This window comes from Xyrauchen texanus, chromosome 29 (assembly GCF_025860055.1).
Source record: "Xyrauchen texanus isolate HMW12.3.18 chromosome 29, RBS_HiC_50CHRs, whole genome shotgun sequence".
NCBI classification, from domain to species: Eukaryota; Metazoa; Chordata; class Actinopteri; order Cypriniformes; family Catostomidae; genus Xyrauchen; species Xyrauchen texanus.
The window spans coordinates 5,371,305-5,385,940 of NC_068304.1; the positions used below are offsets into that span (position 1 = coordinate 5,371,305).

Sequence of the window (14,636 nt, forward strand, 5' to 3'; positions counted from 1 at the left end):
AAACTATTAAAAAACTATTAAACTCTTAATTATATCCAGTATATATATATATATATATATATATATATATATATATATATATATATATATATATATATATATATATATATATATATGGCATAATATTAATTACTACAAAAATGTATTTCGACTCGTCCCTCCGTTTCTTAAAAAAAGCAAAGATCGAGGTTACAATGAAACACTTAAAAGTTTATAACATTAAAATACTTTTTTCAAAAGGATAGCCACAAGACATAAAGGATATGCTTGTAAACATGATTTTAATGTGATAAAATCACTAACTAACTTTCGTAAAGTTATAGCAATTTTACAACTTCATTGCCATGACAATATAATGCCAACAAACCCTAAAACACTACAACGACTTTAAAAAATGACTTTTTAAAGAACTTTACAGCTTAAATAATACATGCGTTTTAACAGAAGAATTCATGTAAGTGCTTTTATAAAATTATAAGCTTCTCATTTGTGCCTTTAAACGCTTTAAAAATGGTCCCCATTCACTTCCATTGTAAGTGTTTCACTGTAACCTCCATTTTAGCTTTTTTTTTTTAAGAAAATGACTAACACATTTAAATGAATTTTTGTGTTAATCAACACTATGCAACAAATGCTGTCGGTTGAGCTTAGCTTGTACTGAAGCCGGAACATTACTTTAATAATGATATGATTTTCATTTTGTGTGAACTATTCTCACCAAGTACATCATATCTGAACACTGGCGCTCTCTCCGCTCCGAGCATGTGGTCTTTGTTTGAAGTGTGTGTAGCTGAATCCATTGAGCTGTCAGTTTGAAACAGCAGCGCTACAGTCAGTCCGCTCTCAATGCGCCTCCGACAGGCGATCCGCTGAGCCGTCGATTCCCGAGGTCTCTTCTCTTCAGGATGGCAATATAACACAAGGCGGAGATATTAGCAGCTGCGTATATGAGTCTGTTATTACATCCAAGTTTAGTTTCCAATAGAGTTTCAACACTCTAGACAGCCATAATGAATGTGAAGCGATCGGAGATGTGGAGCGCTGGTGTCCTGGTGCTGTTCACTGCGTGCGTTTGCGTGAGGGTGCCGGAGGAACCGGCGGACAGAGCGGATCCGTCTGACGGCTACTGCAGCTGGATAACGCGGGCTCAGCCGCACGCAGCTGCGGGCAGGATAGAGAGCTACAGCGAGTTCAGACTTCGAGTGGAAGGAGACCCGGAGCACTATCAGCCCGCCAGCACTTACCGAGGTACTTGTCACTGTTTAGGCTGCTAAGCCCGTTACAGAGACCGTTCACAGAGTGCCTCAAAACCAGCAGCCCTGCCTATATATAAAAAGCATGATTTGGTATCACAGCAGTTTTGGGCATCACAATAGCCAAATAAGAGTAACTTTATTGTTTTGAAAGTCGTTTTATCTATCTGTGTTGGCTTTGCACAGTTAATTCAAAACTGTCTTAACTTGTTATTATTTTCTCCGAACTAAAATTGAAATGTCATATTTTGTTAGCTGCTACGTAAAGAAATTGTTTTATAAATATAATTGTTTTGTTTTTTTATAAAAACTGTTTAAATGAAGGAGAAAATAAGTTAAAAACTTTACATTGGCAGTCTCTTTGTTAACGGTTTATAAAAGAGATAATAAATAGCTAATAATTAATTTATAAATGCATTATAAGTAAATTATATGTGTTATTACATCATGCAAAAAAGGCTTACTTTCATACCTGACAAATAGTGAGCCATTTTACCTCACGTGTTATAAAGGCTTAATAACACTTATCCAGCATTAACTACAAGCATTTAATAAGATGAAGCCAACAAGATTAGAAATCTTAAGTATGGTCAAATGGCCATCAGGTTTTATTATATGAAAGACTACAATATAAATTTTTTCCCTGCATTGTGACATAAAACATGAAAAAGTTTATTGTATGCCTTTCATTAATATATATTTATGTATAAAGCATTTATAACATGTACGTTAAAAGGCTGGTAACACTTTACAACGAAGTTCCATTCGTTAACATTAGTTAATGCAATAGTTATCATAAACAAACAATTCATAATATGTATTTTGACAGCATTTGCTAATCTTTGTTAATGTTAGTTAATACAACTGCAATTGCACATTGTTAGTTCATGTTAGTTCATAGCTAATGTTAACAAATACAACTTTTGGTTTTAAAAATGTATTAATATATCTTTTAATTAAGAGTAACTAAGATTAATAGATGCTTATTAAGTATTTTTCATTGCTAGTTTTTGTTAACTAATGTTGTTAACTAATGTTAACATATATAACCTTACTATAAAGTGTGTATAACTGCACATCAATGATTTATACTGCATTTGTAAATGACTAAGTAGTCATTAATAACCTCTTTATAAACCCTTAATTAATGGCACATTCAAGTGGGCCTGGGTATCTCAGCGAGTATTGACGCTGACTACCACCCTTGAAGTCTTGAGTTCGAATCCAGGATGTGCTGAGATGACTCCAGCCAGGTCTCCTAAGCAACCAAATTGGCCCGGTTGCTAGGGAGGGTAGAGTCACATGGGCTAACCTCCTCGTGGTCACTATAATTTGGTTTGCTCTTGGTGGGCGTGTGATGAGTTGTGTGTGGATGCCGAGGAGAATAGCGTGAAGCCTCCACACACGCTATATCTCCTTGGTAACGTGCTCAACAAGCCACATGATAAGATGCGCAGATTGACGGTCTCAGACGCGGAGGCAACTGAGATTCATCCTCCGCCACCCGGATTGAGGTGAGTCACTACGCCACCGCGAGGACTTAGAGCGCATTAGGAATTGGTTATGCCAAATTGGGGAGAAAAGGGGAGAACATTTTTTTTTATAAAAAATGTAAGGGCACATTCATGTAAGTGTTCCCAAAGAGCCTCTAAATATACATTTTAAATATATGTTGCAAAAGATGTGTTTTTACTTTAGTATTTCATATTTCAAAACAAGGTACTTTTCCTCAAATTATTGTGGACATAACAGAAGACTCCCTTTGTGAAAACTTTCCCAGTTGACTTTGTTTTTGAATGGTATGTTCAAAGATGCTTATGTAGTCAACACATCAAAGTATCTGTTTTAACAGAAACTGACTTTCAAAGATAAACCCACCCTGAGAAATATTCATAGTTGAAGTGTGACTAGCTACGGTGTCCCTTTTGATTCTACCTATTGTTGCACACACCTCTGGTGCCCAATAAGGCTCAGTTAACAGCTCACTTGGTTTTGAGACACTGCTCAAAGATTATTCTAAACACAAACTCTAGGGTTTCAGGGACACTATGAGAAATTGAATCAGGATAGTCATGCCAGTGGATTGTTATGTTTTGATGGCTAGTAGCCTATATAAAAAAAACAAGTCATTTACAAATAGTATGAAAAGCTTTGATAAGTAAAAATAAGTAGCATCTGTACGTTCAAATATAAATGTGACTGAGAAAACATAATTATGTGTTTATATCATTATATTTGTGACAGTGTCAGATAATGAATGTTATTATGAAGTGTTATCCATGGTGTGAATTACTCAGTGGCCATCGGGGGGATGTGGGAGTGGATATGGAACATATTCTTAATTAGGTATCAGTTTGGTTAATGTTCATTTATAAATATAATTTTGTTCATTGTTAGCTCATGTTAGTTCTGATGTTATATCACTTAATTATACTATTAAAAAATGTAGGATTACTTGTAGTAATTTAAATAAGCCAAGATTTAGAAATGCTGCAAAAATGTATTGTTCATTCTTAGTTCATGCTAAATATTGTGTGGCGTTAATGTACAGTATACTTAACCTTATTGCAGAGTGTTACCAAAACACTGAGTAAACAATAATCATACACAGTTTTCATGAATAGACTACCCTAGAAGTTAATATTATCATGCACTTTCTCAACTACTCATAGACATTTTAAAGACTATGAATGGTTAGAAATATAGGCTTCGGTGAGTAAGATACCTGATATTATTTTATGTGAAACTTTGAGTTTGTGCACTTGTGAATGCAATCATACAGGTCATGTGACATATTGTGTATTATTATTGTTATTATTTCCAGTAACCCTGTATGCGACCAACCCTGCGTACTTCAGAGGATTTACTCTTATTGTGCTCAAAGAAGGACACAATGGTGACCATGAGGAGGATTATGCTGGAAATTTCCAGGTAAGTGTTTAAACTAATATCATGTTCAATAGTGGACAACAATAAAGGTTACATAAAATGTATTTTCTCCATAGAGAATTTGATTTTTAGTGACTGACTTACCGAGAGCTAAGGTCATGATATCTGCTTCTGTAGAAATGACATGTCAGTGTGAGTACAAAAAAGTGTGTAATTGCCAACATTTCGATGAAGGGCTACACTACCCACAATCCTGGAGAACATTCCACCAATCAGGAAATTCAATGCAAATGATGTAATCGAGCCTGTCTTCCTAAACTTTCATTCAACTTAAACATTTCAATATATATGAATATTTTGCAATACAATTAACATAGATTTAATTTGTACTTATAATCAATGAATATACACCGATCAGCCACATCATTAAAACCACCTGCCTAATATTGTGTAGGTCCCCCTCGTGCTGCCAAAACAGCGCCAACCCCCATCTGGATGTGGCTGATCGGTGTATATTCATTGATTATAAGTACAAATTAAATTTATGTTAATTGTATTGCAAAATATTCATATATATTGAAATGTTTAAGTTGAATGAAAGTTTAGGAAGACAGGCTCGATTACGTAAGTCAATATTTTTATGTAAAATTTGTATTCAAAATTATATAAATCTTTATTAATTTCAGTGTTAATCAATATTATGCCAAACATCCTGTTGATTGAGCTTAACTTGAGATTTTGTTTTGTTTTTCTGTGTTATACGATTGTTGTTTGTCAGATCATATGATAACATTTCTGTGCGATCTTGGGTAAAAGCTCACAGCTAACTGTGCGTGATCAGTGGTCTTTTATGTCAGACTGTAATTTAGCTCAGACTTTGGTCATGATTGAGAGCATTTGACTGGCCATTGTAAATCATAAGTCAGGGCAAAAGTTGAAACCCAAGTGCAAACCCGTGTGCTAATATTGCCTGTGTTTTGCATGGAAAAGTAAAAGAAAAAATAAGTAATATGTCTTGATTCAGTTGTGGCTGGGTGAAATGGGAATTTGTGACTTGGAATTTCATTTTCCAGAGTCAAATAACGTGAACACATTTTGTCAAAATTGAGTTCTAATCGAAATTGGGTCTCGACTATCATCTGTCCTGCGACAGATAGGTTTGGCTGAAAAATCTATCTCAGATTCAGAAAAAAATGAGTGATTTTAATATCTACATTTGTCTGGAAAATCAGAACTTTGACTCTTGGTGTAGTTACTGGGTTTTGGCTTTGTAGGTCAGACTGGTTCTTCATTAGAGCTACCATACTGCAGGACCGCGACAATCTTACACATTTAGAACAACGTTTGAAGCAAAGATAAATCACAAATGCAATTAATTCGTCAATGGTGAACATGTCACACTAAGCGATCCGACTAACGATTCTGCGTTACAACGAAAGAACTTTGCTGTCTCAAATGGCAAAACTGTGGCCAAACTCTTCCTGTGTTTTTCTAGCTTTAGCCTGTAGTGAACTGATAGCCCAGCTGTGTGATCTACTGCAATGTCTTTGTATGCCGGAGCCAAGCTCACATTCAGCCACACCTGGCAAAGCTCTTACATCAACACCATATGCTTCCTCTCCGCAAGAGCTCTCGTGCTACGCCAGAGAGTGGAAATGGAAAGAAAAAGCTCCATTAAATGTCACATAAACCATAAATCGCAGCTCCCCGCAGAGTCGCATGCCTCAAACCCTTCTGTTGTTTAGAAGGGTTTTCTTGTCTCTTAAGTGGATTGTAGATCAGTGTTTGTCAACTGGTTTTGTCTCAAGCCCCAGAATTTACCGTGAACATCGAGTGGCAACCCTACACGGTACCAGAATTATTTATTATACAACAGGAAACACAAACGTACTTATTTTCAATTATTAGAATGCAAATAATTGAATACAAAAACACATTGTGGTCAATGCAAACCATTTTTATCCTCTTTTCAACTAAACCCATATTTAGTGTAGTCTGGGTGAGATTTCTAATACCTTGTGAAGTTTTACTTCATGGTTTGGTGCATCTACTACTGTATAATCAGTGTTGGGTGTAAATGGATTGCAAAGTAATTAGTTACTGTAATTAAATGACTTTTTAGTCAAAATGTAGTTTAACACATTGCATTTTAAATTCTTGTTATCAGATTACAGTGACTGACTTTCAAGTAGTTGAATTAACTTTAAGTAGATTATTAGGGTTATACATATATCTAAAATAATTGTATTTATGTAGAATACATTTAAAACAATTATGTTCATATGTACATCCCTTTCCATTTCTGTGACACCTGAAGAGTCACTAATGAGTCATTGTAAGGTAAATCGTTTGCTGGTGAGTGTGACTTGTGCGCAACAAAGAAAAACAGCAAAAATAGACATTATTTAAAATGTGTAGAGCAGAAAGGTGTTTTAGAAAGAAGCTTAAAAGTAAAGTCATTAGTAATGTGAATTAAAAAGTAAATTAGAAAGTTGTTAGTATTCTGATTACATTTTTAGAAAAGTAATTAGTAATTTGTAGTTTATATGTTGCTTGCAAAGAAATAAATATTTCATCATATTTCATATTTGTTTGTCTGTATTGAAGATATTTAGAAGAATATCTCAGCTCTGCAGATCCATACAATGCAAGTGAATGGTGACCAGAACTTTTAAGCTGGAAAAAGCACATTAAGGCAACCAGATGACTCCAGATGTTTTATCCATATCTTCTTAAGTCGGTTCCAGTCAGTTTTGGGGGAGAACAGATCTAAATGTAACTATTTTTTTACTGTTCATCTTGCCATTGCAGTCTCTAGGCACAATCATGATTTGAAGCTCTATTACGCTTCCTAGAGCTTGATGCATGTTCAGAGTGCAAAAAGTGTAATAGAGCTTGAAATCATGATCGCCAAGAAGAGTTATATTTTGGTCTGTTCTAACCCAAACTCATCTATGGATTACTTTATGCTGCCTTTATTTGCTTTTTGGAGCTTCAAAGTTTTGGTCACAATTCACTTGCATTGTGTGAACCTACAGAGCTGAGATATTCTTCTAAAAATATTCATTTGTGTTCTGCCAAAGAAAGAGAATTTGCATTTTTCAGTAAACTTTTCTTTTAAGTTGAAATCTGTTTGATTTAATAAGAATATCTCCATGGACATTAAAGTGCCCAATATTAAAGATACACCCAGTTATCAAACCTTCATAGTTCTATGCTGTTCAGTCTGTTAGTGAGGAAATACTAAACTCGCTAAGGGCCACACGCCCAATTTGTAGCATTTAGCTGTCACTTTAAACCAGCATGAGAGAAAGTGTTCAGTAGGGGAAGGATATTTGAATTTAGAAGAGGAAAGAAATTCAGATGTAAAAGACTTGGGTTTCTGGTAATGTGTTATAATGGAAGATTACATAAGGAGCCCAAAAAAACTAAATGGAATTTTGGTAGAACAGTCTTTGTTTTCTGCTTGTCCTGTTTGTTAAAAAATCTGACAAAATCCTTGAAGTATGACATAATATAAGGGCGCAGACACAGTCACTTTGGGAAATTCAGCCAGCAAAATTTATATATATATATATATATATGTATAATTATATTATTGATAACCTAAGAGATTATTGTGTATACAGTTTTTAGCAATTTTATGTACAACTACTTTACTATACTATTGAACTGTGTGATATCATATACAGTATAGCAGCATCATATTGGCTTACCAACCAGTCTGTTCACTAGATATCAGCATCAACCATTAAAAAACTAATATCGGTCGATCACTACTCTAGATAGTTCTCGAGTCAGGACACTCCATCAATGTAAGTCTAAGGGATTGTTCACTTGTATTATTGTCCACTACGTAAAGATAAAGTAATTTTGATATTGCTTCAAAAATAGAAATCATGTTGAATCAATAAGTCTGGATCTAAATGTATTCTAAATGTACTGTAGGATGAAAACAAAAATCATATTTGTGGTATTACACAATCTGGGATAGTTTCTGCCTTAAAATGCAGCCAATTGTATGTAGTCTAGGAGTAAAGATGTTGCAACTGGTCTCAAGAAAAGCACACTTGGCTTTGCTCGAAGATCTTGCTGTTCGTGCCCCCCCTTTAGAATAACTCGTATTTTTTTACATTTAAATAAGGGTAGGAATAATTTTATGTGCATACATAATTTTCATGACTTGTGCACTTTTGTAAGTGAATAAGAACCATTATTAGATGGCTTAACTGTTCCGCAGTCATAAATAGAATTTGCAAGAATCTTCCATGTAATTTGCTGCAACACTGTCAGCAATTACGGCTATTGGTGTAATTACTTTGGCTAACAGCATGCCCGTGTCGACAGCCCTTCATAAGTGATGTGAGCAGCGGAGGCCTGAAGAAAAGCTCAAGTGTCTTGTGGCGCCTACGGCACTGCTCATTTCTTCTTGCTCATGTCGTTTCTTATCGCCATTCTCCCCCGAGAACTCACCTGTGTGTCTGTCGTTAACGACAGCAAACATTGCCACACTAACTCACGCAGAGATTCACCTTTCATCTCTTCCCTGTAGCTGTGGAGATTGCTGTTAACACTTGGGTCTTAAGTGCCATGGCACTGCAGTTTGACTTTGTCAAGACCAAGTTTCATGAGGTGGGATTTGTTTTAAGACCAGAGGGTTATTTTTTTTCACAGGCTTTAGCTTCTGAAATTTCTAATCTTCTTGTTTCTGTACCATACTGTGTTAACCTCTCTGACATGTTACTGCTGAATTCACTGACCAGAACCGTCCTCTCACTCATGTAGCACTGGGTAAACCAAATCATTTAAGTGGATCACTTCTTCTCGGCATATCATGTAAAGGAACCTGTTAAAATAAATGATTCCCTTATATAAACGTTGGGAAATCTGTATGTCAGTTCTTTTGGACAGTTCATGTAAAAGAACTAACTCACATAAATGATTCACTGATTCACTTGTACCCCTCACAGTCTTAGGGTTCTTACACACTTGATCTACCCTTCTGGCTGTTCCGCCAGCCGATGGTCCACCCCGCCTCTTGGGAACCTGGGGAGAGACAAGGGGGGAGGGAAAGGGTGAGCGGGAGAGACACAGAGAGAGAGAAGAATGAGAGAGAAGAATGAGAGAGAAAAATTTGCTCGCCTGTCCCCAGACATGCCGTCACTTGGTCCTCAGCCAGTCCTCCTTCCTCTGGTGGATGACAGCCGCTCCTCCCCAGGCAGATGGCAGCAAGTCCTCTGACCCCTGGCGGATGGAATGGCTCCTCCTCTTCCTGGCAGAAGGTAGCGGTTTTTCTGACTCCCGGCGGCCAGCAGCGACTCCTCTGTCCCCCAGCATACAGCCGCGGCTCCTCGCCTGGACGATGGCAGCGGCGAAGACAGCGCATCCCCCCTCCTTCCCGTGTTTCGGCACCAATGGTATGGGTAAATGATGGGCAAGGAGGAGGTGGGGACTGGCATAACAGTCAACATAAACTTTAATGGCAGAAATGAACTTAAAACAACATAAAACACATAGACGCACACACACACACACACAGTGGCACAGCAATTGTGTTCATACTGTATCAGTAGCGAACCATTTACATGAACCCTCAGACAACCTTTTCAAGCAGACTTGGTGCAGTTTGCAGGTGCACACCCGAGTATGGAATGCAGCGTTCACATCATCCGACGAACCAAACTTTCGAAAAATCATCCGAACCCAGGTGCGTACCAAAAGTGCTAGTGTGAACGCACTAAATCCTAAAAATGTATTTGCCTTCTTTTTTAAGTCAAATATTTATATCACAAATATATAATATATGTATAAATCACAATATAAAAAATATATTAATCACAATATTTCAAATCAGTTGTATAAAATAGGGTGTTTTCTAGTTCTATTATATTAAGTTCAGTACTTAAGTATGTTACATTTAATAATCTCACCCTATTTGTTTAACCCTTATGGAAATTAACCTTGGTTTTACTATAGTAACATTGTAGTTAACATGACTTTAGTAACCATATTTCATTATGTGGTTTAACTGCAAATACCATGGTCAAACTATGGTTAACTTTAAGTTATGAGTAGCTTGTAGTTTGGGAAGCTAGACTTTCAAAGTAGCTTCCACTTCATCTACACTAATAAAATTGTACAATGGTAACAGCATGGTTTGTGGACATGTACCATGGTAATAACATGGTTTTCGATAAAGTAGTGCCATGTACTGTAAATCATTCCATGGTTATCAATCTGTACTATGGTATCAATGTACCATCAAATTACCATCTGACATCACCATGGAATGGCCACCGTTTTATTTAAAATAAATGTTTTGTAAGAGCTTACAGAAGAATGTTCCTTTCCAGAGCCTGGTAATTCATGACCACAAGTTCTGACCTCCTCGTTAACCTCCAGAACCAACCCAGTCGTGTTTCTTATTGCATTTCTTATTATTCCCAAGAGCTGCCAGACACCCTCTCTCTTTTTGTCCTTTTATTTGCTCTTGAAATTGATTTTGGGCCATTGTTAATTAGTGTCAGCACTGGTTTTCTTTGAACGGATGATGTGCTGTGTGTCTGTGTGATGAGAGACTGTCGAGGGAACAGAGGAACCATTCAGTTAGAGTCTGCGAGTCTGTGATACGCTTCCTGATCGTATTCACATCCAAAAATGATGAAGGCGTGTTGAACAGATATACCTGAATTCCCCAAATGTCTGCATCACAGTCTCATTGAAAAAGTTAGGGAAAGTAATTGCTTTGCAGAATATTCTTTGTATGTGGTACATTGGAGGCCGCTCCAAAATTTGGAGTGTTTGAATGGAAACAAACTTAATGGCTCAGTTCCAAAAGCTAGTGTGTTGACTTTCTGGATACTGCCTACATTGGCTTCTAATGCAGTGTTTTGACTGAAATGGAACATCATGAAGTTCTTTCCCACCGTTGGGCAGAACGGTTGTAAGCATGGTGAACAATGGTTGCAGTTGCATTTCTAATTGAACTCGGTTCAGCATGGTATGATTACAAACAGTTCCTGGCCCGGACTTCTGAGCATGGTAAGCTAACCTTACTAGTACAGAGAAATGTCCTGGTGGAATACCTTTAGAACACATCCACAATTATAAGTATTTGCTTGAAAACATGTACATTTGCACCTCTTATCCTCACTAGAATGGTGTTTCCTAAATGTGAAAATGCTTACCATTACCACATATTTTGGAAATTATGACATTAGTAAACTGAAAATGGGGCTTTTAACGCCTTATACCCGCAGGGGGGCGTGGGCGGGCCGTGGGGGCGTGTTTATAATTTTATTACCTTTGTTTTATAACAAATATTCAATCAACTATCATAAACTATGCATCATTTGATAGCTAAAACACTCAAAAATCATGTTCTGAACTTGAGCAGAAAATGAGCCATTCCCTGTTTCTCTCCTTCAATCACAGGCTCTGTAATGACCAAAATATGAAGGGAGTGCAACAACAGGCTGCGGGACCTGTCACTCTCGCACCTCGGTTTTTGATTGGATAAAAGCCACCCAATGTCTGGTCAGCAAAATTTTGATGGATGGGAGTATTAACCAACTAAAACACGATTGCAGTGATTGACAGTTTGCTTAGTTTACCTCAGAAGATCTATCTAATACATAGGTCTAATACAAGTGCGTCCATGTGCGCTCTTCGTCATTTTACGCACAGCGCGCACAGTTTTTACCATTGTTTTGCTACACGGAGCTCGTTTCAACACGCGGATTTATTCTAACATTATATCTAACAATCTACATCATGGATCGTCGACTGAAGAGGAGTTTTTGTGGTGTTGAGAGTGTTTTGGAGGAGGTAATGAGGAGTAGCGACGAAGAACAGCAGAAAGATGGTGTTTTCAGGCCTTTAACATAATATCTGATACATTTTTCCCTAAATGAAGTTCATTCATAGAAATTGTGAGTCACTTTCATGTAAATTTGACCTTGTTTTACTCTGTTCCTATGATACTTTTGAATTAATATGACTCTTGGGTAACAAAGTTTCAAGTGTCTAGTTTAAAAAAATATCAGAGTTATGAATGTGGACCATATGGTTTAGGAGCTACAGACATTTGTATTTGGGTATGTCATTTTCAGAAAATTCTCAAAAATAGGGGTGCTGGTTAAGAGGTTAAACAAAAACAGCCATTTTAGTACTGATGGTGGAAAAGTGTTTATGGATGGCTGATTTCGAACAGCCTCCATAGGCAGCTACTCTGTGCCTCATATAAAGATCACACAGGAGACTCGACACATGATCGATTCCAATAGAATGCAACAGTCGGGCTCCAAAAGTAAAAACCCCATAAATTATTCTATTGGCGTCATCATTTGCAATGCTACATGGAAGTTTAGTTCATGCCCCCATCCAAGATGGATGGCAAAAGTGGGCAGGCACTGTTGCGCTCCATATAGTTTGGCATTAGCAAGTTGCTAAGCTAATGTTGTGATTCTTTAATTGGTATAAAAACACATTGTACACAAATATTTGGTAAAATGGTCTATATTTGTTTAAACTATTTTTATCAATACCTTTAAATTTTGAGGTGTATAAAAATAAGTATATTTTTTATCAAAACTGTTCTTATTTTGTCCGCCATCTTGACTTGAGCTCTTTACAAAGCTCATTGCAATATATTTTGAGATTGCCTTTACCAATAAATAGACATGTGATGCTGCATTAGAATTTGGCCAAAAAAAAAAAGGCAAAAAAAAAAAGGTTCTTTTGAAAACATCATAATCATGCTGCCTTTCTTTTGGAACAACCTTCACACCAGCAGCATGGGTTTCATTTAGCCTTTTTCGCTGGGTGTATGCTTTGTTCAGACTCTTTGGGTGACTGCCAATCAGCCCAAACTTGTTTAAATCAGTGAATATAAAATTGACTAGACATCAGCTACTCATTTGACTCTGATTCTGGGCATCAACCCTCTTAGCGTCAAACAAAAACAATTTTAAATGTTTTCAAAGCTTTAAATCTGTATGATGGAAAAAGCCTAATTTGCTGAAATCATGTGAGTTGGCTTGTTTAAAACATACACTCCGAAGCATTGATTTGAAACGTGAGCCTGACTTCCTCCCTAATTCTTTCCTTTTTAGCTGCATCAGAGTATTGCATTTGATGAAGAATGTACTTCTCGGCAATTAATAAAGTACACTCTTTATGTATGCAGATGAGTAGTATGAATAGATTCCAGACAGGAACGTGGGCGTTTTTGTGCAACCCAAATATATGATGTAGTAACAACATGGTTCTGTGACTTTTTTTCTTTTTTCAGTTCAGCATTCTGAAAATGACTTCTAGTTTTTGGATTATACAGTATAGTGTCTAGTGGATGTGCACTTCAGAATCTCGCTGGATGTACTAGGTCATCCGGGTATTTCGTGCCTATCCATTTTACATACTACTTTTGGCATACTATATTGTAGGGAAGTAGGCATATTTGTGCACAGGGGTTTGACTCTTTTTAGATCTGTTAAGCTAAGTGCACACTACAAGACTGAATATCATCTCCCTTTCATGTTTTAAGTTTGGGACTAAATTGTGAAAAGAAAAAAGCCACATGTCATAGTCCACTCACAGTGCATGTTCAGCAGTAGGGGTGGGCGATATGACCGAAATCTTATATCACGATATCACTAATTTTATATCACAATAATATTGTGATATATATATCATGATATAGTAAAAATAAAATAAAAATGGGTTTATATAAAATAACAATATTGTTATGCCTCTTTTTAAAAACTCCAGTCATTGAATTAAATACTTTCTAAATGAAAACGACTTCCTCTTGTGAAATGTTCTCTTTATTTTGAACTTGACAAACATAACAGAAAAAAATAAGACATTGGTGGAAATCAAAAAGTGGTAAACAACATTACCACAATGCTAAATTTCACATTTCAATCTGATGTTGTTTAGTATTTATATAAAACACTCCATAAGGCTCTTAATGGTTTAAATGTGAGATGAGCGTTAAGCAATCGTCTGTGTTCCGCTGCTGCTTTCGGGTCCTTGAATAACGTATAATGTGCGACTAAGGGCAGCCAGTTGACTTTCTGGTGCCCTCCTAGTGTAAGATGGTGCCCCCCTAAGGAGTTGGTGCCCTATGCAGACTGGGTTATATGCATATATGGAGCGGCCGTACTCGAAAATGCTATTTCTAGCCAAGTAAATTCAAGTTGGATCATAATTTCTTTTTTCTAGTAAGACGTTTGATATTAGGGCAAAAATCATATTCCTGATAATAATTTTTGTATTGTTTTCCTCTGAAAATATCAAAACATCCTAACGTTTAGAATACGTTACTGACATTGAGTAATCTAACAGAATGCATTACAAATGACATTTTACAACATGTATTCTGTAATCTGTAGCGGAATACATTTCAAAAGTAACCCTCCCAACCCTGAGCGTAAGTTTCTGTGGAGCCCAATCTGGAAGCCTGCACTTTCATGCTTCAGAAATGGCACGTGA

General features: G+C 36.6%; 1 protein-coding gene across 1 annotated transcript in view; it reads left to right on the forward strand.

Annotated features, from left to right (window-relative positions):
- Nucleotides 1-847: 847 nt before the first annotated feature.
- LOC127623405 (spondin-1-like) overlaps nt 848-14,636 on the forward strand; it is a 254,471-nt gene continuing 240,682 nt past the window's right edge. The window contains exons 1-2 of the mRNA XM_052097865.1: nt 848-1,248; nt 4,078-4,184. Coding sequence (XP_051953825.1) covers nt 1,011-1,248; nt 4,078-4,184 — 345 coding nt within the window. The 5' untranslated portion in view covers nt 848-1,010. The remainder of the gene's footprint in view (nt 1,249-4,077; nt 4,185-14,636) is intronic.